At 40.2% G+C, this 27981-nt stretch overlaps 1 protein-coding gene across 2 annotated transcripts; it reads left to right on the top strand.

Moving 5' to 3' along the window:
* The first annotated feature begins 640 nt into the window (after positions 1–640).
* LOC132829877 (zinc finger and BTB domain-containing protein 8B-like) lies at positions 641–27981 on the top strand. 2 transcript variants are annotated; one of them, XM_060847275.1, is made up of 4 exons: positions 641–681; positions 2293–3257; positions 8890–9068; positions 24563–27981. In XM_060847275.1, the coding sequence occupies exons 2-4, from the start codon at positions 2327–2329 to the stop codon at positions 24869–24871; spliced, it is 1419 nt and encodes a 472-aa protein (XP_060703258.1). In that variant the 5' UTR covers positions 641–681; positions 2293–2326; the 3' UTR covers positions 24872–27981. The 2 variants fall into 2 exon arrangements, with proteins under 2 accessions (XP_060703258.1, XP_060703259.1); XM_060847276.1 differs by lacking the exon at positions 641–681 and adding an exon at positions 1380–1403.

Below are 27981 nucleotides of genomic sequence, written 5' to 3'. Positions count from 1 at the left end.
TTGTGAGAAATGCACGAATGAAAATAATAGCAATCCAAACGTCAGAGTCAACTAGGGTTTTTGAAAGGGAACTAGATCATTATTTTAAAATTGGATGGCTACACAGAACAGGCTGGGGAGTGGCACTGGGTGTATTACTCCTTCTGACGACATTCTTCAGCACAGGCATGACTGGTCGAATAATCTCCTGTGGTGTTACCAGCGTTATTTCAAGCTTCAGTACATTAACAGACAGTTGCTCTATTCTCAATGGTTCCATTCGATGGTTACTGAACTAAACGGAAACCATTACTGGACCGGTAGCCTCTTATCGTCATTGACATGGGCCAGATGTCTAAGCGCGCTGCATGCTGGGAGTTGTAGTTCTTTCCTGCCTGGTTGCCACAGCGACCAATAGGGAGGGAAACTACAGCTCCCGACAGTAGGTCTGATGCGCAGGCCCGCCAGGCCAGCAACTGCCTACAACCGAACGTGCTGACCGATTAGGCCAGCCCACTCATTCCACGCCTATTGGCTAACTCTTGCATCCTCTCTCCAGTTCGGTTTTCCTATTGGTAGAGGATGTTGTCAGTTAATGGATGCAGCAGCGAGTTCCGGTGTGAGAACAGGTTAGGTTGGTGAAGTGTGTGGGTGAGGGGGGGGCGTCGGTGAGATATTTTGCTTTAGCCAAAGGAAGCAAAGGTAAATATGGAGTCAGTTGGGTGATTCTGGCCTATTACTAGTCAATGAGGTAACAAATGAAGTGAAAGGGATGTTTGCTGAAGCGAATGAGAGTGTGTAGTCTTAAAGTCTGACCTGTTGTGGTTTTCATTGCAACTGTTAAGTGGTATGTTGCTGCAGGAGAGTTGATCGCTGACACCGTTTAATCTTTATTTCTTATCTTTGGGATTACATTTGATGGACCCGGGTTTTGGTAGGAAGTTTATCTCAGAAATGATTTGTGTAATGGGTCAAATAAATTCCTATGATGTCATAAGGAATGTCAAGGACCGAATATTTTAAGCAAACTAGCCCATTAGAACTGGTCCTGAAACAATAGCAAAATTGGCGTTTCCTAAGTACAGGCTTGTTCGTGTTAATACATCGTTGTCATAATCTGGGGAACTTGAATTCCATAATTATTCTACTGTGTGTTGCTATCCAGTTTTCCAAATTCAAGTTCAAAAGTGAGTCAGAAGAGCTTTAATTTAAAACTTGTGATCAAGGGAAACAAAATTAAATTGAAACCAGTAGTTAAATGATAAAACTAGCCCTGCCATGTCAAGCATTTTCAACATTGTGTTGTTTTATGAATGGTAGGTTTTTTTGTGTGCAGTCATAATGGTAAGAGCAAGTTTTTTTTTGTCAGATGTGTTAACACTTCTGTAATCAGCATATTTTGTTAATTGATTTTATTGAAAATGGTGAGTGCTAACCTACCCTCTTATACTGAAAATGCTCTGGGGATCTCTGCTATGGTTATATCAATTGATTTGTTCCTATTCACTTATGTAGTTCAAAACTTTTAAAAATTATTGCTGAACATTGAGTTTATCTGACATTATATGTTTATTTATGTGTCTCTTTTTCTGAATCAAATTCATTGTTCAATTTTATTTTGGTATTTCAAGACTCATTGATGGTCACTGATGGCTACTTAACTAAGATTAACAATGGTTCAGGCTTAGAGTGGCACTGGAATCCCTGATGAAGGGCTTTTGCTCGAAATGTCGATTTTTTTTATCTCTCTCTGCTCCTCAGATGCTGTCTGACCTCCTGTGCTTTGCCAGTACCACTCTAATCTTGACTCTCATCTCCAGCATCTGCAGTACCCACGCCTGCATTAGCAATGGTTCAGTCAACTAATTTCTATACAATTACTGGTAACCTTCGCATTTGTGAATACTGATCTGGTGGTCCTTTCATTCTTTCTTGTATTACCAACCAAGTGTTTCGGCTTTTGGGCGCACAATTGTATTGTGCAAAAGTCTTCATAAGCTATCTCAGACTCAGTTTAGTGTCTAGGATGCTGATGGTGTGTACGAAAATCTAGTATGCAAAGTGAAAAATGTTATGTTTATTGGGGTTAATGTATATTTTCAGGACAAAGTAAAAGAAGCTTTATCGTTTGAATATTGTGATGTGAGATCTTTTCTATAATAGTACTTTCTTTATTCAGGAGAGCTTTGTTCTATTTGCTCTTGAAATTGCTTGATTCTGCACTGCGTGCCAAAGTGAAAAATAATTCCAACTGTAGAACTAATATTCTTGTCTTTGAAAACAATAAAAAAAATCCTTTTCTGATCTTTTAAGGAAACATCTTTTGACAAATTCCTGGTCACGAAAGATGGAGATCACATCATATTACACTAAACTTCTGGGAGAACTAAATGAACAGCGGAAGCAGGACTTCTTCTGTGACTGCAGCATTATTGTGGAAGGGAGAATTTTCAAAGCTCACCGGAATATTCTGTTTGCTAACAGTGGGTACTTCAGAGCCTTGTTGATTCACTACATCCATGATAGTGGACGTCCTAGCACTGCCTCCCTGGACATTGTTACATCTGAGGCCTTTTCCATAATACTGGACTTTCTCTATTCTGGAAAGCTGAATCTTTGCAGTAAGAATGTCATTGAAGTGATGTCAGCTGCTAGTTACCTGCAGATGACTGATGTAGTCAGCTTTTGCAAACTGTATATCAGATCTTCTCTTGATATCTGTGTGAAAGATGAGAAAGATGATAACTGTAATCATGTGGAGAATGGGAGTAATATAGTAGCCTTTGGAGATGCTGTGTCTTTTTGTAGAAATCAATGTCCAAACCCTGTTTCATCAGTTCAACAGCAGGAATCAAGCCCTGACAATAATCAAAGCATAACATGGAATGAGTGCAATTCTTATCATCCCATAGATCTTGTACAGAAAGATCAGGACAACCTTTCTCCAGAGAAACTTCATCCTCCATCACTACCCAAACTTCCAGAACCTAAAGTTGAGTTTGACGAGGACGAAGTGGAATCAGTTGACCGTTTCCGACAGTTTACACCATCTGCCACAGATCAGGCTGAGGAAAGGCTGCAGACTGCCCCAGCTATGGAAATAGCCTACGAAAATTATCAGATGAAGCAATTCTTAGAGGTTTTATTGAGGACAGGGAATGTCCAGCGGAAGGAGGATCTAATACAGCACTTTTCCCGAGGGGCGCGTCCAGAGGATGGAGGGGGCTCCTTTTCCAATATGATGGATGTGCAGAGTGATTGGTATGGGGAGGATGCAGGTGAGATCCATGTTGCTAATCCGTATCTAAATTAATTACATTGGTAACACTAGGACGATATGCATTTATCTAAGGAATTTGTATGCTAATAATGTACCATATTCGCTTCTACTGCTGATGACTAATCAGTAATTTAGATATTGTGAAATCACATTGACGACTAATCCAGTAATTTTGGTATAGTGAAAACTTTCCATCCAATATGCCTTTCTACATGAGAACATGGTAAACACTGAATTTTGTTGCCCACTATGTGCTCCTTTGTGAAACTGAAGTAATACTAAGGATGAAGTTATTGAACCAACACTTAAAGGGTTTGGAAATGTCAGCCTAGTTGATCTTAGATTGCCGTAACGTGACAGTGAGATATTTTTTGTTTAAAACCCACAGAAATTCCCATCAGGTTTAGTTTAAAATTACTCCAGGAAATAAGGGTCAATATGGTTAACAATACACCCAGTGACAGAGAGAGAGAGAGAGAGACAGATAGACAGGCAGACACATTGGAACTGTTAGTTAGATGCCAGTATTGCACTATGGAAAATACTAACATTGGTTATAAACGATGTGATAGCAGGACACTTGGAAAATTATGGTTTGATTGGGCAGCATCAACATGGATTTATGAAAGGGAACTCATATATGACAAACCTCATAAATGTTTCTCAAAGATGTTACTAGCAGTGTTTCAGAAGAATTTAGGTAAACTCCCGCATTGATGGTTAGTAAACAACATTAGCGTACAACATAGTGAGTAGTATACTCTGTTGGATTGAGGATTGGATAATGGGGAGACAAGTCTAGAAAATATGATCATTCTTGGTTTGACTAGTGGTGTACCACAAGGATCAGTGCTTGGTTATTCACAATCTATAGCAATGATTTGGATGTTGGAACAATTGTAAAATTTCCAGATCTTGTGGATGATCCAGTATGGGAATGTTTGTTGTGAAGATGATGCAGAAAAGCCTCAAGGGAATATCCATGCAAACATGCAGTGAAAGCAGAATGCCATTAATCCCAAAACACTCCTTTTATAAATTGAAAAGAAACAAAACACTACTCATATAATATTGGACCAGAATCTCTCAACCAATGCAGCAGATCAGACAGAATCTGTGGAGCGAGAGCAAGCTAATGTTTCAAGTCTAGATGGCACTGATGAAGAGTCATTTAGACTCAGAAGGTTAGCCTGCTCTGCCTTTTCACGGATGCTGCCTGACCCGGTGTGATTTATAGCATTTTTTTTAACAGATTCCAGCATCTGCAGTAATTTGTCCCTAAACCTCAGTAGGTTTAAATCAGTTGAAATCACAACATTTAGACTGGAAATGCGATCAATACCAGGAAGAAGCTATCATATATCTGCTTAAATGCACTCAACTTTAAATAATCTCTTCAAGGTTTTATTGCAACACAACTATCTGGGACCTGCACTCACTCTTCACTCTAAAGTAACTTACTTCACAATATATATATTTCCCTCTGGCACTTTTCTATCCACCCATCTTATTCCAAGGACTTTATAGGACTGCCTCACTCAAAAGTGAAACTAAAGTGTCAGCATGTCTCACTCTCTTGGCAACCTGTGTTTCCCTTCATCATTTAAAAAAATGAAGTTCCAGAATATGCTAACAAACCTTGAATCCCACTATTTGCTGTGTTAAGTTGTAAAATAATCGAAATAAACAAAAATCAATTCACATCGGACAAAATCCATTCAATCTAAAGCCAGATTTCAAAAGCCAGATTTCAAAAGCCAGTTTTAAAAGAAATAGCAGCGAAAATATTTACAAATCAAATGAGGCAAATACACACACAACCCATTGGTTACTAATTCAAAACCAAAACCCTAAACCCTCAACATTAAAAAAATTATAAATATCAATGTGGTTTTTTGGAAATCTGAAACAAAACATAAGATGTTGGAGAAACACTAGCAGATCTGTCAGTGTTTATGGAGATAAAGTTAACATTTCGAGTCCAGTGACTCTTTGTTGAACAGAAAAAACTGTCTCTGTTACACAAATGTAAGTAATGACAGCAGTTTTACTTCCCTAAAAGACATTAGTGGATCAGATGGGGTTTTACAACAATGGTTGCTTGTCATCATTGAACTTTTAATTCCAGATTTTTATTAAATTCAAATTTAAACATCTGTCATGGAGCGATTTAGGTTCTCTGAACATTGGACTAGTCATCCAAATAAATAGGTAGTGATGACATCAGTATGCCATTACCATCCCACTTCCATGCATTCCTAAATCTAAATACACAGAAAATAACAGTGGTGTTGTGGTTCTGTTCGCCGAGCTGGAAGTTTTTGCTGCAAACGTTCCGTTCCCTGGCTAGGGAACGTCATCAGTGCTATTGGAGCCTCCTGTGAAGCGCTGCTTTGATGTTTCTTCCGGTATTTATAGTGGTTTGTTCTTGCCGCTTCCGGGTGTCAGTTTCAGCTGTAGTAGTTTGTATGTGGGGTCCAGGTTGATGTGTCTGTTGATGGATCTTCTTGCCGTTTCCGGGTGTCAGTTTCAGCTGTAGTGGTTTGTATATAGGGTCCAGGTCTATGTGTCTGTTAATGGAGTTTGTGGATGAATGCCATGCCTCTAGGAATTCCCTGGCTGTTCTCTGTCTGGCTTGTCCTATGATGGTAGTGTTTTCCCAGTCAAATTCATGTTCCTGGTTGTCTGAGTGTATGGCTACTAGGGATAGCTGGTCGTGTCGTTTTGTGGCTAGCTGATGTTCGTGGATGCGGATTGTTAGCTGTCTTCCTGTTTGTCCTATATAGTGTTATATAGGACAAACAGGAAGACAGCTAACAATCCGCATCCACGAACATCAGCTAGCCACAAAACGACACGACCAGCTATCCCTAGTAGCCATACACTCAGACAACCAGGAACATGAATTTGACTGGGAAAACACTACCATCATAGGACAAGCCAGACAGAGAACAGCCAGGGAATTCCTAGAGGCATGGCATTCATCCACAAACTCCATTAACAGACACATAGACCTGGACCCTATATACAAACCACTACAGCTGAAACTGACACCCGGAAACGGCAAGAAGATCCATCAACAGACACATCAACCTGGACCCCACATACAAACTACTACAGCTGAAACTGACACCCGGAAGCGGCAAGAACAAACCACTATAAATACCGGAAGAAACATCAAAGCAGCGCTTCACAGGAGGCTCCAATAGCACTGATGACGTTCCCTAGCCAGGGAACGAAACGTTTGCAGCAAAAACTTCCAGCTCGGCGAACAGAACCACAACAACGGACACCCGAGCTACAAATCTTCAACCAGACTTTAAATAACAGTGGTCTTAGAACAGAATTCTGTGGCACACTGCTACCTGCTTTTATCCACAATGTGAAGCTGCTTTCAATTCCACCCTCTGTGTCCTCTTTTCTAACCAGTTTTTAACCCATTTTGAAGGATCACTGGGCTGATTCTGTATATAGAAGAACTGCTTATGGAGGAAAGGTTGAGTAGGTTAGGCCTGTACACATTGGAATTTAGATGAATGAGAGGTGATCTTATTGAAACGTGCAACATTCTTAGGGGACTTGACAGGGTAGATGTGGAAAGGTTGTTTCTCCTTGTGGGAGTATCTAGGATCAGAGGATGTAACTTCAGAATAAGCGATTGCACATTTAAGACAGGCATTTCTTACTTGACGGTAGTGAATCTGAAATTGTTTTCGCGGAGAGCTGTCGAGGTCAGATTGCTTAGAATATTCAGGACTAAAATAGACAGATCAGTAGCAAACCAAGGATTATGGTAAAGTTAGGAAAAAAGAGTTGAAGGTAATCGGAGCAGTCGTGGTCTCATTGAATGGTGGATTAAACTTGATGGACTGAATGGTTTCTGCTCCTGCATTTTATGGTCTGCATTCAAAAACAACAAAGGTACAACAGAACTTTATAAAACAATGGCTAGGTCTTAGCTGCAGTATGACATCCAACTTTGGGCACCACAATTTAGGAATGATGTCAAAGCCTTTAAAGAATGATGGTGACTCTTGGTACCACATTCCTATTTGGTGATCTCTTGCCTTAGCCTTCTGATTTTTAGAAGAGCTTGATCATGAGATGAAAGGTGTGCAGAAATCCTTGTGAAACTATTTCCTATTTTTATTCTTGTTTTACCTGCTCCTTGAGTGATAGAAGTAAGCAAATTCCAGGACACTGTTCTGAGATTCCCAGTATGTGGTTTTGACCACAGATATTTAATGTGGGATTATACAGGTATGCGGCAAAGTAGCAACTGTTGATGATTGATAGTTGTTTAGCATGTTGAAGGTAAATATAAAGTGTGCAATCTGTAGTGAACCTGAGTGCATGGGAGAGAGGGCATGAATATTCCATTCTTGTAACAGTTGAGATTGGATTACTTCAAAAACTTGCTTTGTAGATCTGCAGCATTGGTGATGCTACATTTACTATGTCTGACTCTTATACTAAATTAGTCTCACAAACTATTCCTTTCCTTCCACTCATTATAATTAGCAGCCCTCCAGCAATTTACATTTTAAGAATTGAAAGCCATAGAATGTGGATATTTCCAGCAATTAGACTATGGAGGGTGGGAGTCAAGGGAATAACGAGCAGTATTTTCCCACAGGAAGTATCTGGTAACATCCGGAAGCTGGAACCTGATTCTTTTCTTTCACCCCATCTCCTTTCCTATAAATGTTGTTAACTTAGGCAGGTAACTAACTTTACAGATTTTATTCCTAGTTTGTTTAACGTAGTCTCTCTGGTCTAGTGCCTTTGTATCATGTGGTAGCCCACAACATTTTTTCAAGATGTATTTCATATTTTTATTGCATTTTACAACAAAATAATATGCTTCTTCTCATTGAACAACACGTGGAAATTCTGAGATTCAATCCCTAGCTTGTGTTGTTAGGTGAGCTCCTTAAGGATAACAATAAGTCACTAAATTTTTGCTTAACACACCTAGGAAGGGCATGGAAGATGACCCTGCGTTCTACCTGTCATCTGTTGAGTAACTTGTTTTCAGACTCGAGATTTGGGTGATGACTAGTCTGGCCTTCGATAATGAATGCTTAAGTTTGTTGTCCTTTACCATTGAGCCATTTGCATGGATGATGTCCAATTGTGCAAGGTCCTGGCATTTGCAGAACCATGCTTCACCAAATAATCAATACTTTCAGGAAAAGAAATGAGTGGTGGAAGAAATTTTGCTGGACACAGGGTAAGCTAACATTTTGTAGTGTCATCTGGAGCTGCCAATATATGGTGTCATTATTCTGTGAACTAATCCCATGATGCTCCTGTTAAACTTGCAGTAAAAAGTGAAAATAAATATAAACGAAATACTATAAGATTCAAAGTAATGATTGTCTGCAGTTTTCAGGAATACTTCATTAAGATTGTGCAGAACTTTGAAAGAGAACATTTTTTGAGGTTATTCCCATCATTTTGTAAATTATTTTTTGGTGCACTTGATGTTTCATTATTTCAGATGAAGATGTATTCCTATAGTTGCTTTCTAAACAATATTCTCCACATTGGCTATCACATTGCCCCCTCCGTACTGAGTGGTTGACTTGAGATTTCTATGTTATGATTCCGATGATTTTTGTTTCTAGGGAATGGAATAATTGTGCGAAAAAAGATCTATAAGTGCCCGTTCTGCACTTACACAGCTAAGCAGAAAGGAATCCTAAAACGACACATGCGCTCACACACTGGAGAGCGCCCATACCCATGTGAGACCTGTGGAAAAAGGTTCACCAGACTTGAGCATCTCCGAAGTCATGCTTTAAGTGTGAGTAATGTTTGCATATTTTAGCTTTTAACATTCAAATGGTTATTTGGCAAAATCTTTTGCCGTAACCTTCACAATGGTAAAAACAATGACTGCAGATGCTGGAAACCAGATTTTGGATTAGTGGTGCTGGAAGAGCACAGCAGTTCAGGCAGCATCCAAGGAGCAGCGAAATCGACATTTCGAGCAAACGTCCTTCAGGATTAAAGGCAGAGAGCCTGAAGCATGGAGAGATAAGCTAGAGGAGGATGGGGGTGGGGAGAAAGTAGCATGAAGTACAATAGGTGAGTGGGGGAGGGGATGAAGGTGATAGGTCAGGGAGGACGGTGGAGTGGATAGGTGGAAAAGAAGATAGGTAGGTAGGACAAGTCATGGGGCCAGAGCTGAGCTGGAAGTTTGGAACTAGGCTGAGGTGGGGGAAGGGGAAATGAGGAAACTGTTGAAGTCCACATTGATGCCCTGGGGTTGAAGTGTTCTGAGGCGGAAGATGAGGCGTTCTTCCTCCAGGCGTCTGGTGGTGAGGGAGCGGTGGTGAAGGACCTCCATGTCCACGGCAGAGTGGGAGGGGGAGTTGAAATGTTGGGCCACAGGGCAGTGTGGTTGATTGGTGCGGGTGTCCCGGAGATGTTCTCTAAAGCGCTCTGCTAGGAGGCATCCAGTCTCCAATGTAGAGGAGACTGCATCGGGAGCAACAGATGCAATAAATGATATTAGTGGATGTGCAGGTAAAATTTTGATAGGTGTGGAAGGCTCCTTTAGGGCCTTGGATGGAGGTGAGGGAAGAGGTGTGGGCGCAGGTTTTGCAGTTCCTGCGGTGGGAGGGGAAGGTGCCAGGATGGGAGGGTGGGTTGTAGGGGGGGGGGCGTGGACCTGACCAGGTAGTCACGGAGGGAACGGTCTTTGCGGAAGGAGGAAAGGGGTGGGGAGGGAAATATATCTCTGGTGGTGGGGTCTTTTTGGAGGTGGCAGAAATGTCGGCGGATGATTTGGTTTATGCGAAGGTTGGTAGGGTGGAAGGTGAGCACCAGAGGCGTTCTGTCCTTGTTACGGTTGGAGGGGTGGGGTCTGAGGGCAGAGGTGCGGGATGTGGACGAGATGAGTTGGAGAGCATCTTTAACCATGTGGGAAGGGAAATTGTGGTCTCTAAAGAAGGAGGCCATCTGGTGTATTCTGTGGTGGAACTGGTCCTCCTGGGAGCAGATACAGCAGAGGCGGAGGAATTGGGAATGCTGGATGGCATCTTTACAAGAGGTAGGGTGGGAAGAGGTGTAATCCAGGTAGCTGTGGGAGTCGGTGGGTTTGTAAAAAATGTCAGTGTCAAGTCGGTCGTCATTAATGGAGATGGAGAGGTCCAGGGAGGGGAGGGAGGTGTCAGAGATGGTCCAGGTAAATTTAAGGTCAGGGTGGAATGTGTTGGTGTAGTTGATGAATTGCTCAACCTCCTCGCGGGAGCATGAGGTGGCGCCAATGCAGTCATCAGTGTAGCCAAGGAAGAGGTGGGGAGTGGTGCCGGTATAATTACGGAAGATTCTAAATACGGACCGTTCTATCTAGCCAACAAAGAGACAGGCACAGCTGGGGCCCATACGTGTGCCCATGGCTACCCCTTTGGTCTGGAGGAAGTGGGAGGATTCGAAGGAGAAATTATTATGGGTGAGGACCAGTTCGGCCAAACGAATGAGAGTGTCGGTGGAAGGGTACTGTTGGGGACATCGGGAGAGGAAAACAACGGAGGTCTTGGAGGCCCTGGTCATGGCGGATGGAGGTGTAGAGAGATTGGATATCCATGGTGAAGATGAGGCGTTGGGGGCCAAGGAAACGGAAGTCTTGGAGGAGGTGGAGGGCGTGGCTGGTGTCTCAAACGTATGTGGGGAGTTTCTGGACTGGGGGGATAGGACAGTGTCGAGGTAGGTAGAGATGAGTTCAGTGGGGGAGGAGCAGGCTGAGACAATGGGTCAGCCAGGGTGGTCAGGCTTGTGGATCTTGGGAAGGAGGTAGAACCGGGCAGTGTGGGGTTCCCGGACTATGATGTTGGAAGCTGTGGGTGGGAGATCTCCTGAGGTGATGAGGTTCTGTATGGTCTGGAAGATGATGGTTTGGTGATGGGGGGGTGGGGTCATGGTCGAGGGGGCAGTAGGAAGACGTGTCCTCGAGTTGGCGTTTTGCTTCAGCGGTGTAGAGGTCAGTGTGCCAGACTACCACTGCGCCCCCTTTATCTGCTGGCTTGATGGTGAGTTGGGATTGGAGGGCTGCGCGTTGAGGGTGAGAGGTTGGAGTGGGGGAGGAGGGTAGACAGGTTGAGGCGGTTAATGTCCCGGCGGCAGTTGGAAATGAAGAAGTCGAGGGCGGGTAATAGGCCAGTGCGGGGTGTCCAGGTGGATGCAGTGTGTTGGAGGTTGGCGAAGCGGTCCTTGGGAGGAGGGCGAAGGGGTCCTCGGAAGGTGGGCAGGAGTCCTGATTGTAAGCTCGGAGGCGGAGGCAGCGGAAGAAATGTATTAAATTCATTGATGCATGGATGGAGGGGGATGAAGGTGAGCCCTTTGCTGAGGACTGATCGTTTGTCCTCAGTGAGGGGAAGGTCTGGAGGGATGGTGAGAACTCGGCAGGGCTGGGAGCTGGGATCTGGTGTGGGTGTGGAGCTGGGAGTGGAGGCGGAGCCAGTAATTGGAGTGGGTGTAATGGTGGGGGGAATGGGGGTGGAGTCATGAGCAGGGGTGGTGCTCCCCTCAGGGCTCTGGGGGCCAGGAATGGTGACAGTGGGATATGTGGGGGGCGTGTCAGCAGAATGCAGGTGAGTGGCGTCGGTGGGGGCGGAAGTGGTGGCAGACACGGCAGTAGGGTTAGCGGAACCTTCACAATGTCTGGTTATCACATTTCTTCAGCAGCTAATTTTTACAGTCATTCTTGACCAATTTAAACTCTGAACTCAAGGCACAATCCAGACACAGTCTAGACTGTCAGTCAACTTCTGAAGTGTAGAGTTTGTCATTTCTGTTACATTTAAAATGATCCCTATCTGCCCCACAAGTGGATACAAGAATTCTTACAACATTATTTTCAAGAGCGAGCTTTGGAGTCTTTCCTGCCAATATTTTTCCCTTAGATCATATATAAACAGATGATCTGATTATGGCATTGCTGTCTGTAGGACATTGACATGTGCAAATTTGCTGCCACACTTCTGACATTACAGCAGTCACTCTATTTCAAAAGCAGTTAATAGAATTTGGGATGTCCTAAGGTCATAAAAAGCACCTTATGAAGTTATTTTTAGGCTACTACAGCAAATACATTCATGGATGGTACATATACCTTGCTGATGTGCTGCTTTCATGTTTTTTATTTTCTTCTACCTTTACAATGTTTATTCTAATTTGGAATGATCTTCAAAGCTTAGAATGTTACGCCATATTGTAGGGTAATTTGATCAAAATCTCTTCTTCAGTATTGCTGTTTATTCAATTCACACTGGCCCCACTGTTATAGTTTCCTATATGATTTAATACACTCTCATCAACAAATTTCATGTTAGACGTAGTTGTACACTTGCTTCAACAATGTTATTTGGTAGAGAACTGCATTATAACCATCTTTGTGGTTGGCCTTCTCTGTTTCTCTCTCCCTCTGTGTGTGTCTCTCTCCCCTCCTCTCTTATGTATGTCTCTCTCACCCTGCCTTTCCATCGGAGTCTGTGTATCACTCCCTCCCTCTGTGTCTCTCCCACCCTGTGTCCCACCTGTGTCAGCCATGATTCTATTGACTGGCAGAGTAGGTTCAAGAGACTGAACAACCTACTCCCTCTGCTATTTCTTGTGGTTCTTATAGTCTTAATATGATCTAACTTCTCAAGCTTGTAGCTATAATGGCTCGTCCCTAATAAGCTCTGAGTAAATGATTGCTGCATGTTTCTTATTGCTTTTAGAAAGTGTACTTCATAAGATGGGATACTCAAAACTCTAAACATTCTATTGTAACTTGAATTAAGAACATGTACAAATTTGACATTGACTCATTATTTCAATACTACATGCCACTAGATACAGAAATATGGATTCTATTTTCACAATATGATATCTCTAAACTGTCACTTTTATTGATGAATATATCTGCATGTAAAGTTTCTCTACTCCATTTAAAGTGTTGCTGTTTTAAGAGCATTTAGTTCCCTTACTCTTATTTCACACTTATCTATATTGAACAGTGGCCGGTCACCTAATATCCAATCGAGGCCCTTCTGGAATCTTTCACTGTTCTTGTCACAGTTTCCTAATCTGGTCTTCATTCTAAAGTAAAATTTTATGGTATTTTTAAAAAAGGTCCCTTCAACACAGATCGCTTTGGAACCACCTGAGTATATCTTCCTGTTGCAAGAAATATTTTTCAACATTCTGTCATTTTTACTTTCCTGCCAACATCTTTGTTACTTTTGTTTTGTATTTTTGTTACTTCTTTGTGGACATGAGTGTTGCTGGCTGAACCAACATTTATTGCCTGTCCCTATTTGCTCTTGAGAAGGTGGTGGTGAGTGGCCTCCTTGAACTGCTGTCGTCTGTGTACTGTAAATAGACCTGTGATGTTGTTAAAAAAGTAATTCCAGGATTTTGATCCACGGACAGTGAAAGAATGGCAATATATTTCCAAATCCGGAAGTGAGTGGCTTGGAAGGGAACGTGCAGGTGATGGTGTTCTGCAGTATCTGCTGCCCTTCTAAATGGAAGTGCCTGTGGGTTTGAAAGGTACTCTGTAAAGATCTTGGGTGAATTTCTGCAGTGCATTTTGGAGATTGCTATGAGCATCAGTGGAGAGACTGAAGTTTGTGGATGTAGTGCCAGTTGAGCGGGCTGCTTTGTTCCAGCTGGTGTCACCCTTATTGAGTGTTGTTGCAAATGCATTCATTCGGGCAAGTGGAGAGTATTCTATCACATTCCTGACATGTGCCTTGTTGACAGGTTTTGGGAATTAGGTGAATTACTTGCTGCAGTGTTCCTAATCTCTGACTTCTTCTTGTAGCCACTGTACTTGTCTGGTGAGTTCAGTTCAATGTCTGATTAATGGTAACCCTGAGGACATTGACAATGTAGGATTCAAGTAAACTTCAAGTAAGTCTAATAGGAAGAACAGGAAGGGCCAGGTTAATGAACATGGAACAGCTGGAGATCTGCAGTACATTTATTTTAAAACAAGGTAAGACAAATGAGTTTAGAACCTGTATTAAGTATATGGGAGTATGATGCTGTAGCCATTACAGAAACATGGTTGAGAGAAAGGTAGAACTGGCAGCTTAACATACCAGATGTGAGAGAGAGGGATGTAAAAGGGATAGAGGAATTGCATTACTGATTAAGGAAAATGCCACACCTGCACTAAGGGAGGAATTCTTGGAGGGCTCATCCAGTGAGGCAATTTGGCTAGAACTCAGGAATTGCAAAGGTGCAAATGCTATGATGAGGTGCCTCCGTTAGCCAGTAGGAGATAGAGGATTAGGTATGTGGGAAGATGATGGAAATATGTAGTAGTCACAACAGGCCTATGTAATTCTTAACTTCCCTGATATTGACTGGGATTTCCTTAATGCCAGGAGCTTAGATGGGGCAGAATTTGCTAGGTGCACCCAGGAGGGTTTTTGGAAATAGTATGCAGATAGTCCATCTAGGAAAGGGACCATACTGGACCTTGTATTATGGAATGAACCATGTGATCAGAGTTTCAGTGGGGAAGCATTTTGAGAACAATAGTCATCATTCTGTAAGTTTTAAGATCGAGATGGATATGGACAGCACTGGTCCTTGGGTGCAAGAGCTAAATTGGGTGAAAGCAAATTACAATATATTTGGCAGAAAAGGACAAAATGAGATTGTTAGTTGTTTGAGGGTAAGTAGACATCTGATGTGGGAGTCTTTAAAAGACCAAGTTGGTCAGAGTTCAGGACTAACATGTTCCTGTGAGGATGAAAGATAAGGATAGCAATATTCAGAAACCTTGGATGAGAAGAGGTATTGAAAGTTTAGTTAAAAAGGGAAAAGGAAGCATGTGAAAAGTTTAGGAAACTGAAATCACACAAGGTCCTTGAAGAATGTAAAAGGAAGGAGTAAAGAACTTAAACAAGGCACTTTAAACATACTAGGAGCAAGAAGGTATTTTGGGAAAGGGTAGGTCCAGCCAAGGAGAAAGGGAAGTTGTGTAGAGCCAGAGGAAGTGGGTGAGGTCCTTAATGAATACTTCGCATCAGTATTCATCATGGAGAAGGATGATGGTAAGATTGGGGAATGTTATGTTGATACTCTAGGGCTTATTGGTGTTAAGGAGGAGATGGTTTTGGGTGTCTTGAAAAACATTAAGTTGGTAATGTCTCCGGGCCTGAAGGGATCTATCTCAGGATAATAAGGGAGGCAATGGATATCCCAGAAGACTGGAGAATAGCCAATGTTGTTCCTTTGTTTAAGAAGGGCAACAGGGATAATCCAATAAATTATAGGCTGGTTAACCTTACATCAATACAGTATAGGGAAATTATTGGAGAAGACTTTTAGGACAGGATTTTGTTAATTTGGGGAAGAATGGACTCAATAGGGATAGTCAGCATGGCTTTGTGCAGGCAACATCTTGTCTCTCAAACTTGATTGAGACTTTTGACAAAATGACCAAGATATTAAGGGTAGGGCAGTGGATGTTGTCTACGTGGACTTTACTAAAGCATTTGATGAAGTCGGTTATGATAGGCTAGTTCAGAAGGACGTGGGATCCAAGGTGAGTTGGCAATTGGATACAATATTGGCTTCGTCATAGAAGTCAGAAGGTAGTTATGGAAGAATGATTTTCTGGCTGGAAATCTATGAACAGCAGTGTTCTGCAAGGATCAGTGCTGGATCCTCCATTATTTGTAATATGTATGAATGATTTGGAGGAAAATCAATGTAGTCTGATTAGTAAGTTTGCAAGCAACATGAAAATTGATGGAGATGTGGATAGTGAGGAAGGCTGTCAAAGTATACAGTAGGATACAGATCAGTTGGAAAGTTAGGCGGAGAAATGGCACATGGAGTTTAATCCAGACAAATTTGAGGTGATGCATTTTGGGAGTCAAATACAAGAGAAAAGAATACAGGAAATAGCAGCACCCTTAGGAACTATGAAGGCGGGCAAAGGAGAGCCAGTGGACGTAGTGTACCTGGACTTTCAGAAAGACTGATAAAGTCCCACATAAGAGACTAGTGAGCAAAACTAGGGCACATGGTACTGGGGTCAAAGTACTGACTTGGATTGAAAATTGGCTGACTGACAGGAAGCAAAGAGTAGTGATAAATGGGCCCCTTTTGGAATGGCAGGCAGTGACCAGTGGGGTACCACAAGATTCAGTGCTGGGACCGTAGCTGTTTACAATATACATTAATTATATAGAAGAGGGCATTAAAAGTAATATCAGCAAATTTGCTGATGACACAAAGCTGGGTGGCAGGGTGAAATGTGAGGAGGATGTTATGAGAATACAGCATGATTTGGACAGGCTAGGTGAGTGGACGGATGCATGGGCAGATGCAGTTTAATTTAGATAAATGTGTGGTTATCCACTTTGGTGGCAAGAACAGGAAGGCAGAATACTATCTAAATGGAGTCAAGTTAGGTAAACCGGAAGTACAACGAGATCTAGGTGTTCTTGTACATCAGTCAATGAAAGCAAGCATGCAGGTACAGCAGGCAGTGAAGAAAGGTAATGGCATTCTAACCTTTATAACAACAGGAATTGAGTATAGGAACAAAGATCCTTCTGCAGCTGTACAGGGCCCTGGTGAGACCACACCTGGCGTATTGTATTTGTCTTCAAATTTGAGGAAGGACATTCTGTTTATTGAGGGAGTGCAGCATGGGTTAATGAGGTCAATTCCCGGAATGGCGGGACTATCATATGCTGAAAGATTGGAGCGACTGGGCTTGTATACCCTTGAGTTTAGAAGGATGAGCGAGGTTCTGATTGAGACGTATAAGATTACTAAAGGATAGAACACTCTGGAGGCAGGAAGCATGTTTCCGCTGATGGGCGAGTCCAGAACCAGAGGACACAGTTTAAAAATAAGGGGTAGGCCATTTAAAACAGAGTTGAGGAGAAACTTCTTCACCCAGAGAGTGGTGGCTGTGTGGAATGCTCTGCCCCAAAAGGTAGTAGAGGCCAAGTCTCTGGATACTTTCAAGAAAGAAATGGGTAGAGCTCTTAAAGATATTGGAATCAAGGGTTATGGGGATAAGGCAGGAACAGGATACTGATTGTGGATGATAATCCAAGATCATAATGAATGGTGGTGCTGGCTCGAAGGGCCAAATAGCGTACTCCTGCACCTATTGTCTATGAATATTAGAGTACAGGGGGATCTTGGGGTGCAAGTCGATAGCTCCCTGAAAGTGGTAACACAAGCAGATAAGTTGGTAAAGAAGATGTGTGGCGTGCTTGCCTTCATTGGCTGGGGCATTGAATATAAAATTTGGCAAGTCATGTTGCAGCTGTTTTTAAAAAAAACTTGAGTTAGCCACATCTGATGGATTGTTTACAGGTCTGGGTACCAAACTGTAGGAAGGATTTGGAAGCTTTCGAGAGGGTGCAAAGGAGTTTTACCAGGATGTTGCCTGGACTGGAATGTATTGTCTAGAAGGAGAGGTTGGACCATTGTGGCTTGTTTTCACTAGCGTGTTGGGGGCAGAGAGGTAATCTTCTAGCAATACAGTAAACTTTGTTTTAACTGCCATTTTATGAACCAGAATGCTTGATATACAAGCTGTATCTCATACTGTGTTCACTGTATTATTCTGTGCAATTATTATAGTTTTTATTTAGTTTACCTTAGTGTAAATATACTTATTTCGTGTGACCATTCAATTGAACAATATCAACAGTTGATTCAATTTTGAATCAGTTTCTCCCTGAATGCTACAATATTTGATTAGTCATTTCAGAGTGGGAGTGAGAAGGCTTTCTGCCAGTAAGTTTTATTTAAGGCAAACTTGCATTGTAATTTAAGTGACTTAGGCTGTAAATAAAATGATGTGTATACCCCCTGCATTATGTTTCTCTTACTTAGTGTTTCCTTTTATTTTATTTTATGTTATTTTATTTGAACTTCATCATCTGGAATATTGGATCAACTGGCACTTTCCTGGTCCCATAGATGTTGGTTAAGAAAACATTTGCTGTACGTAAAATTATGAGAGGGATGGTTAGGGTGGATAGGCAGAGTCTTTTCCCCAGGCTGGAAATGTTAAATATGAGGAGGCATAGGTGTAAAGTGAGAGGGGCAAGTTTAAAGGAGATGTATAAGGCATGTTTTTTTTAGGAGGAGGTGGCAGGTGCCTGGAACGTACTGCCAGACGAGGTGGTGGCAGATATGATAATATTTAAGAGGATAGCCACATGAACACGCAGGGCATAGAGAAATACGCGCCAAGTGCAGGCAGATGGGATTAATTTAACATGGCATGTTGGTCATTGCAGACATTGCAGGCTGTTCCATTTGTACTTTTCCATTTCCATATGTTATAAATATCCCCAGTAAAATGAGCTGAATTCGTGATGGGTAATCCTACAGCAAATGGTGGAGAGTGTTCTTAAAAAAAAAGTTATTATAATATAAACCAATGTATTCTCCTGAAAGTCAAAGGCGCTACTTCAGCAAATATGATCAACAAGTAAGAGAAGAGATAGCAGTATTGTGAAAAAAACTTAAACAAAAGGAAGACAATTTAACATGGAGATCCAATGGACTGGGAGAGTAATAAATGCAACAGTGGGATACTGTGAAAATAATAAGCATAATATACTTACCAGCAAACATTTTCATAACCGTATTCAGAGAAATCAGTGGTGGAAAGGAATGTTGACCAGCTTAAAAAAAATAACACGTTTGTTTAAATTGTAGAATTCTGCATTCATTTTCACCGTAGAAGTGTGGCAAAGGGGAATCTAAGTAAAGGGAGAGGAAAATATGGACTTCTGGAGCTGGAAATGTGTGTACCTCAAGATTTCCAGGGAAATAGATAAGGAAATTCCAAAGTGTCTAGATCATGCCTGTAAATTGAAAAATTACAAATGCAATTCATTCTATTTGACGAAGGGGGGGGAGTAAATGAAAACCAGTAACTGAGGATGTGTCAGTTTAACATGGAGTTTAAGGAAAGTACTAGAATGTATATACCGTTATCTTTGCCATATATCTAATAACTTTAGACAATTCAGAGTAAGAATCATTAACTGAGGTGAACCTTGAGACAAGGATGGAGCTAGGTCAGATAGACTGGAACAAAAAGTTACTGTGAAAAAATTATAGCCGAGCTATGGGCTGTCTTAAGAGGAAATGGTTCAGGTACAGTCAAGGTGTCGTCCCTCAAAAGGAAAAGGGAGGACAAAGAAATCCAGAGCTCCATGGATGAGAACGGTCATAGCAATTGCAATAATGAAGAAACAAAATGCTTACGACAGGTATTAGGTAGCAAATACAATTGAGAATCCAAGAAGAATATAGAAAATTCAGAGGAGAAGTGAAAAAGCATAATAGATAAGCATAGAGGGATTATGAGAAAAGACTGCTGGCAAAGGTAAAAGATAATCCCAAAGTCTTCATAGGCATGTCAATAGTAACAGGAGTAGGGCTAACAACGGTCCATAAAGGCTATCTTTGGAAGCAAGAAGCATACCTGAGGAGCTGAATAACTTTTTTACCTTTACCAATCGAAACTTCTGAAAACAATTATTTAAGATAGAATTAGTCGTTACGTGTAAAAGGTTGTTTAAAGCAAGTTGTAGTATGGATTTCTAAAAGGGAAATGGTATGACCAATTTGCTGGTGTTTTTGAAGAAATAACAGAAAGGAGCAATGAAGGTAATACTGTTGGTATGGACTTTGAGAAGGTTTCTTAGGCCACACAATAGACTTGTGAGAAACATAATAATTCATAGAATGAAAAGGACTTTGGTGACATCTATATGGCATTTGCTGAGAAATAGGAAACAGTAGTGGCCAGTGGGTTTTGTTTTGTGCTGGTTGTTTGTATTGGAGTTCTCTAGCGTTAAGAATTGATCCCTTGCTTTTCCTGATACATGTATATATTCATGATTTTAGATCTTGGTATGCAGGAGACAGTTTGAGTTTGCAAATGATACAAAACGTAGAAGCATTGTAAACTGAGAGAAGGACATATAGAACTGCAAAATGAAATAAATAAGCTGGTGGAGTGAGTGGACAGGTGGCAAATGAAAGTCAATGTGGGGAAGTATGAGATGATGCATTTTGGTAGGAAGAATGTGGACAACAATATAAAATAGGTGGAAGAGCAGTGAGACCTTGGTGTATATCTGCATGGATCACTGAAGGCAGTAGAACAGGTGAAAAGAATAGTTAATAAAGTTTACAGTAGCATGGGCTTTGCTTTATAGAGGTGTGGGAATTATACTGAACCCAGAAAACATTTGTCAGACCTAAAGTGGAGTTTTGTGTACAGTTCTAGGTGCCTTGTTATAGGAAGGATGTGAATGCATTGGCAAGAGTGCAGGACAGGCTTACTGAATGGTTGCAGAGATGAAAAGGTTCAATTGTGGGGATAGACTGCAGTGGTTGGGATTGTTCTTGGAGAGAGAAGGAGGCTAGGAGGTGACATGATTGACATTTATAAAATCATGGGACGCCTGGATAGAGTAGATGGGGAGAAATTGTTCCAGTCATGAAAGGATTGAAGATGAGAGGACTCAGGTTTAAAGTGATTTGTAAATGTTGCGAAGGTGATGTGAAGAAAAAGCTTTTTCACACAATGAGTGGTTTTGGTCTGGAACATGCTGCCTGGAAGAGTGATGGAGACAAGTCAGTTGAAGCATTCAAGAGGGCATTGGATGATTATTTGAATAGACACAATATGCAAGGTTATTGGGGAAAGGCGGCAGAATGGCACCACAAGAAAGTGTTCATTAGTGAGCCAGTGCAGGTATGATGACTGAGTGGCCTCCTTCAGCTCTGTAACAATTTTGAGAGTCTATATTTTACTAAATTGGTTTTTAAAGTATATTTGATCTGCATCCACTCTTTTTGACTATCCTCCATAATTTTTTCAAAGAATTCCATAACGTTAGTCAAACATAGCCTGTCTTTTAAGTATGTATGCTGGTACGGCTTTTGGATATGGTTCTTTGGTTTATGCATTCATTCCCAGCCTTCAACGTACTCCCATTTTATCTTGCTAGAGTCATGGAATTATAGATTAATACAGGACTGAAGGGAGCATTTGGTCTACTATCTCTGTAGTGGTTCTTTGGAAAACTATGATTAGCCTATACCCTTTCTTTCCCCATTTTTCTGTCTTTTCTTTCTCTTTCAAGTAATTGTCTAATTCCCTTTTGAAGCCTCCCATTGAATTACCTTAAGAAAGAATGTATTTCAAAGCCTTATGATTTACTAAAACCTTTCCTCTTGCTCTCTCCAGTTTCTCTACTGTTTACTGTTCAATTTGAAACTATAAATTTTATTTACTTTTACCTATTCTTTCATGATATAAAACATGATACTTCCACAACTCTTCTTAGCCTTCTCTCCTTTCAAAACGAAGTTTTAAGTCTATCTGTATAACTCTAATTCCTCCACACTGAGCCACTTGAGCAAATCTCTTCAGTGTTCTAACCAGAGTCTTCATGTCATTCTTTAGTGTGGACCCTAGAATTGGACACACTATTTCATCTGATGCCAATTTCTATAAAGGATTAGCATAACTTTCTGCTGTAGTAAGTGTCTCTATTGATTAAATTCAAAGTCTTGTTTGCTTTATTAATATGTTTTATTAACTTGCCTTGCTAAACCTTTATGTTTATTTAAACATTTGTGCACACATTGGACTAACTGTGTCTCTTCTTGCACCCCCTATCCCTGGTTAAATATATATAATACTCACCTACACTTCTGTTTACTATTTTGCCATGTATTTAATTTGGCTAAGATTCATTTTATTTCTTTTATATTCTTTCCCTTTTCCAGTGAAAGATGAACCTTTTGAAATGGTGGGCATGGTTTCTCAAATGTTTCCCTATGTTTGTGGTTTCTATGTTGAGTAATACTTCCTTCCTTCTTGAAGTAGCAAAATATTGACAAAGGAAACCCCACTACAAAAGGTTTCTTTTTCATCATGAATGCTTTACATGCCCCAGTCTATTTAAAATTTACAAAGTTATTGCGTACATCTTAAAGTTGACTACAAATGCAGTCCACAGTTTCACTTCCACTGTTTCAGTGTATAATGTGCTGTCAGTAATCCAGACTGACTTAATTAAATTCTTATTACCATGATATTTTTTGTTTCTTACCTGCACCCTCTTCACTTGGTGCTTTGATTCCTGGATGTTTTAACCTCAGGAATATTTGATTAACTAGGCAAGTTTCAGTGAATGCTATTTAGTTACAGCTTTCTGTTTTAATCATTTACTCTCTTTTTCCCTTTTTGAATATTTTGTGTGTATTCATGTTTCAGTTTGACTCCTTTGGTTTGGCAGTTTCTGCAAAAGAAGTTGCAAGAGATTAAGCTAGAAAAGATAGGAACCAAATGTTCATTCTACATTTCTGACTCTCCACAATATATGTCACTAGGTTATTTGACACTGCCACACTTCACAGGTGATCATAATTCTGTACTCTCTGATGCCTTCATGAACTTTCTACCAAGAATTACTGGGTAATACCCCCAGGTCTAAACACCTTAACCCCTTTTTTACACTTTAGACACATGCTGAGGCCAATTGTCTTAAGTAATTTGACAGTATTTTTCATTGGAAACTGTTTGGAAATGAGTAATGTTTACATATTATGTTTCAAAACAAAATTCACACAAGCTGTTCATTATAAAAGTCTCTGATTTTAGGAACTGAAATTTTGAAACGAAATGATCCAGGAGTGGAATGTCATGGCTCATTGTCTCTTCAGACTGAAACGTAAGGGTCAAATGTCTCATCTTGTGTCTGTTAAGCTTGGGTAGCTCAACTTTATTTTGAGAACAGCACAAGATGTTTTTCCTTAAACCTGCAATCCAAGGTAGAAGGTGACCTATCCTGTTTTAATGACAAATCTGTTTCTTAATAATAGAATAGGAAAAGGAGTTAGAGACTGTGTCCTCTGATTTGAACACTGAAAATGTCAAAAGGTCACTTTGAACAATCACTCAAGCAACCAATGAGTTGGAGAGTAAACCTGGCATTTGAAACATAGATCCAGGTAAAATTAGAAGGCTCATCAAAAAAGCAATACCGAGATCGCCAAATGGGGAAATTGGGATGTATTTGCTTATATATGTTATATTGTAAGTGTGCCTGCTGTCTTTAGGGCAAAACAGCAATAATATGTGGCTTCTTTCAGTAACCAATTTCAGCCTGTCTTCAGAAAATTAGAGATATGTGTAAGACCTAATATTCTGTTCAGATCATAAGGAGTTCCTATTGTTATACCTATGGGCAATGACATCTTACAATTTGATATTGGGTATTACAGTTGCACTGCTGAATGCAAGACATTTAAACTGCTATGGAAGTGACCAATGTTAATATATCTGAGAGACTGTCTAGATAGGGCCTGAAAAACATTCACTATGAAATACCAGATTCAGGTGTACGAGGCATTGTGCACCTAAAGCTTCTTTCCAATACAAAGCTGCATGTCTAGTCAGTTCTGTGGACAGAAAGGTCTCCCAAATTTGTGTCAGCCATATTCTGACCTAACATGTAGCAAGGCAGATGCACTTGCCGCCTTTATCAAAGCTATTCAGAAATTAGATAGAATATTCTTGTAAGTAATTTGGATTTTGTAAACCTACTATAAAAGTCTCTTATGGATTTAAGAAACTTGTACTGACAAAACACCAGGGTATTGTTGTTTTCAGCTTCTCTTCATTTCAGCTATTTTTCTTTGCTGTTTGATCTAGTTCGTTTTGGAATGGTTGTGTCTGTTTCTAACCCTGCACATTTTGGAATGAAATTGGATACTGGAGTTATATTGTCAGTGTTACATCATCAATGAAAAATATTACCACCAAGAATAAAAGCAGTCAAAGTCAAGACCAGCAAAAGATTGAATTGAAGTACCTTTCAGTTTTAAACATTGGTTGTCAGCATTACATAAATTTGCTGTGTTCCTTGGTTGAATATAGGGGTTTGTTCATTGCTGCAGATGTTTTTTAAATCATCTTCAAACCACACCTAACTATGCAATCTGAAACCCTGTTTACTACTAAATGTTCTGGTTACTGTCCACTCTTTTACATTGGGTGTGTTGGGTGTGATCATGATTAGTCTCTGACATAAGTGTGACTTCTTTTCCATAATTGTCCATAAATATATGCCAATATACTTAACCATTTGTTAACATAAATATTGTGGCTTACAAGTTAGTTAACTACCTATTTCTTTTTGTTTTGCATTGCTATTGTATTCCATTTGACTGAAGAATCTGTGTTAAAAATTGAACTGCATTGAATTCTGTTTTCATCAGGTACATCGCTCAAACAGACCAATTGTCTGCAAAGGGTGCAGGAGAACATTTACCAGCAACTTACAGCATGGTGCAAGACGGTTTGGCCTCTGTGACAGCTGCACATGTGTGATGACTACCAATGAGGAGACGTCACCAGTCAATCTAAGTCAGACTGAGCAAGTTTTGGAGAACCAGGAGAAGGAGGACAAAGATGCCAGTTGGCCTGTGTACATAGAATCCAGTGAGGAGAATGAATCTGCTGGAGACAATATGGATGACAAGCAGCAGATTCAGAGAAACTTGACAGATGGTGAAGGATTTATTTAGGGCCACCGGAAATGACTTCCTTTCCAGGTGGATTGTAAATACTCTCTTCATCATGTTGAACAGGTGCAGTTATGTACCACTGTATATAGTTGACAACTCCAAGGCCAAAGAAACTCCAGCCACTACAGAATTCTCAAGATCAGAGCAATTTAAAAGAACCCCTATCCAAGGAGTTCGTTATAAGGTCAGTAAACTGGAGAGGAGACTGCTACACAATGCGTGTCAATCTGAATGGAGGAAGCTGAGAAACCTCTTTCTGTGACAGCTTGAATGGACGGAGCCAAATATCTGCTGGTAAAACCAAAGTGAAATCTTCTGCATTGGCAGAAAATTTAAAGCCAATTCCTTTTCAGCATTTGCTGAGTATTTATCTTTGTGCGAAATGTTTTTCTTCCCATACAATATTCTATACAAATACAACAGAGGTGGAATAATTCCACTGTAAGCAAATTGTTCTGGGAATGAAAATGCCAGTGGTTGACTGGGCTGGTCCACTGGAAAATCACTTAAAATTTCAAGATCAAACAGCTTGAAATACAGTGCTTTGAATAACTTTGTACATAAAGTTGTTTTTTTAAAAAATAGCACTAAAATACGGTGGTCTTGGTGTAATGAAGTATTCACTGTTGGTTAATATGTGGATGTTTTATAACTTGTACATAGTGGATATTGTCTTGGTGTTCCTACAGTTGGGTAAAATCTGTTCTCTTAGAATTAATCTTCGGGGTTCAGCCAGACCCACTGGATTTCCCCAGCCCCTGTGGGATACAGAACATTATTTAACCAGGATATGGCACAGGTGGATGGAGGTAGGGTAGATTCCAATCAACTGAGGAAGGCTTTCTGGCACTTGTCTATATATTTATAATAATTGTATCCATTCTCATTTTTGTCTCCTTTTTTAATGTAAGTTGTTAAATTTATTCCCATTCCTGGCAGCCTACAGGTTTGGCTAAACGGACATGGAAACTGAACAGCTGGAATGATAAAGATTTTGATGAACCCTATTCTTCACTTTTGGAAGGTGAAATTCAAGGGCTAGAAAATAGTATTTAAAAAGAACTTGTTCTACAGGAAACAAAACTGAAAATTGTCTGCTATAAATGTGTACATGTTCTGATGGCTACATCAGAACTCCTTTAAACTGCAATAATTTTTTAAAATTTAAATTTGACCTGCCTAAAAGGGTCAAGTAGCAGAATGGACTGCTCATCTATAAAGCAATCATGAACTCAGTCTAATAGGTTACATTGCCGTTTACTGGCCCCAACTCAACTGTCATTGTTTTGTGTTGGCTGCATTGTGTTGGAAAGTGTCCCTTTGTGTCTGGTTGACACATTGTTCCTTTGTCTGATCTTTTCTGTTGATTTGGGCACTATATTTTAATGTTTTATCTTAATAATTACTGAGTGGATGTGATTTTAATGTACATGTGCATGTTGTAAAGTTTGTTCTCAATTTCACTGAGGCTAACATTGTCCTCTTTGACTGGGAACAGAGAATCCTTTTATAACTTAAAACAGAAGGCCAGAAATCATACAGCCAGTTATCTCAAAATTATGAAAACAATTGATTAATATCCCATATTGATTCCTCTTTCCTCTACCCCATGATAAATGATTATAAGTATATTCTTGTCTTTATTAGATCCCTGCATTGTTTATTTATGACAAATAAGATTAAACCAGCTCCCACATTTTAACCAGTTACATTTTGATAAATGAGTAATGTTTCTGAGAAAACCTTCCTTTAAAATTTTCTTTTCTATTTGCAACCATATTTCACTTATAAAAACAATTTGTTGGACTAATCAGTGTCACTGACCCCTTTCTAGTCCCTTCATAGGAGTTGAAATTAAAAAGAGATCGGATGGTGAAGTAAGTTTAAAACGTTGATCTTTTCATTTTTTTTTAAATTTAGAGACCTGGATATTAACTTCAGCTAAGAATAGTGGTATATATCTGTTCTATCTGCACCCTACTCTAGTTACCTAAAGTATAAATTATTCATAATTTATTGGCAATCTTATTTCGGTCAAGGATGTGGGCATTGGAGGCGAAGTTACACTATTGCAGAAGATACCGACAACAGTTGAGATTAAAAGTTATCTGTTGGAATACAGATTAAGTTACCTATGTAACTGTTAGGTGGAGCCAAGGAGTCAAAGCTAAAATATGTGAAATGAGAAGGGATACCTAGTGTACCGCAGTGCTGTATCAAGTGATTATTACCAGTACTGGAGGCAGATTAGCAACAGTTAATTCCTAGCTAAAGGGACCAATGGTAGACAGAAATTAGATCTCTTGGTGCAAAATAAAGATGATACACCAGTAACTGACCCATTATCGTAGCTGGAGTGTTGGATGCCACTGCAAAGTAGCCAAAGTAAGAAGGCATTAATTTTCAATGCCTCAAGATACCATACAATCTCAAACTCGTGCAGAAAAAAATCTTAAATGTTTCCAATCAAAAATTGTGACTTCTTGTTTAATAATTACAGATTGTTAAGTCTTTCTTTGCAGGACCATTTTGCTGAAGCATTATATTTGGCATCACAAAGTTATGAACATAAGTGCAGCTGTTGGACTGTTTGGCAGTCAGCTAGCAGGAACGGGAGGATTAGTTGGGGTGAAGCAGCAACACAGCTGAAAAATGCCCTTTTTGTTCTCTGTTGCAACTATTGTAATCCATTTAAATTGAATTTAATACATTTGATTTATGAGCACGATAATGTTTATCTCAAGATGTGGGTGGTAGTCTATTGCAAATGAATAACCCCTCGCTTTATCCGCACAAGGTGCTAAGAATAAGGCAAAATTGAACTGCACTGTTGGAACATGGCATTTTAATTATTGTTACAGTATTGTGTCAGAGCATAAGCCCTGGTTCTCCAATTAAGGCACTTTCCATCCTTTTGGAGAACACCACAATATTCAGAGATGTTAACTGGTTAATGTGCTGTTTGATGAATGTTTGTTTAATTTTTAAGATGTAACTTAGAAATCTCTCCGAAGAGCAGGTTCTGTCTCAAAAATAATGTAATTACAAAAATGCATGAATTAGAATCTTGTTCAACTTTTTAGAAGTTCTATATGCTGAATTAATGTTAA

The sequence above is a fragment of the Hemiscyllium ocellatum genome, chromosome 30 (genome assembly GCF_020745735.1).
Source record: "Hemiscyllium ocellatum isolate sHemOce1 chromosome 30, sHemOce1.pat.X.cur, whole genome shotgun sequence".
Taxonomy (NCBI): Eukaryota; Metazoa; Chordata; class Chondrichthyes; order Orectolobiformes; family Hemiscylliidae; genus Hemiscyllium; species Hemiscyllium ocellatum.
The sequence above is the reverse complement of the archived record's forward strand: the minus strand, read 5'-3'. Positions and strand labels throughout refer to the sequence as shown.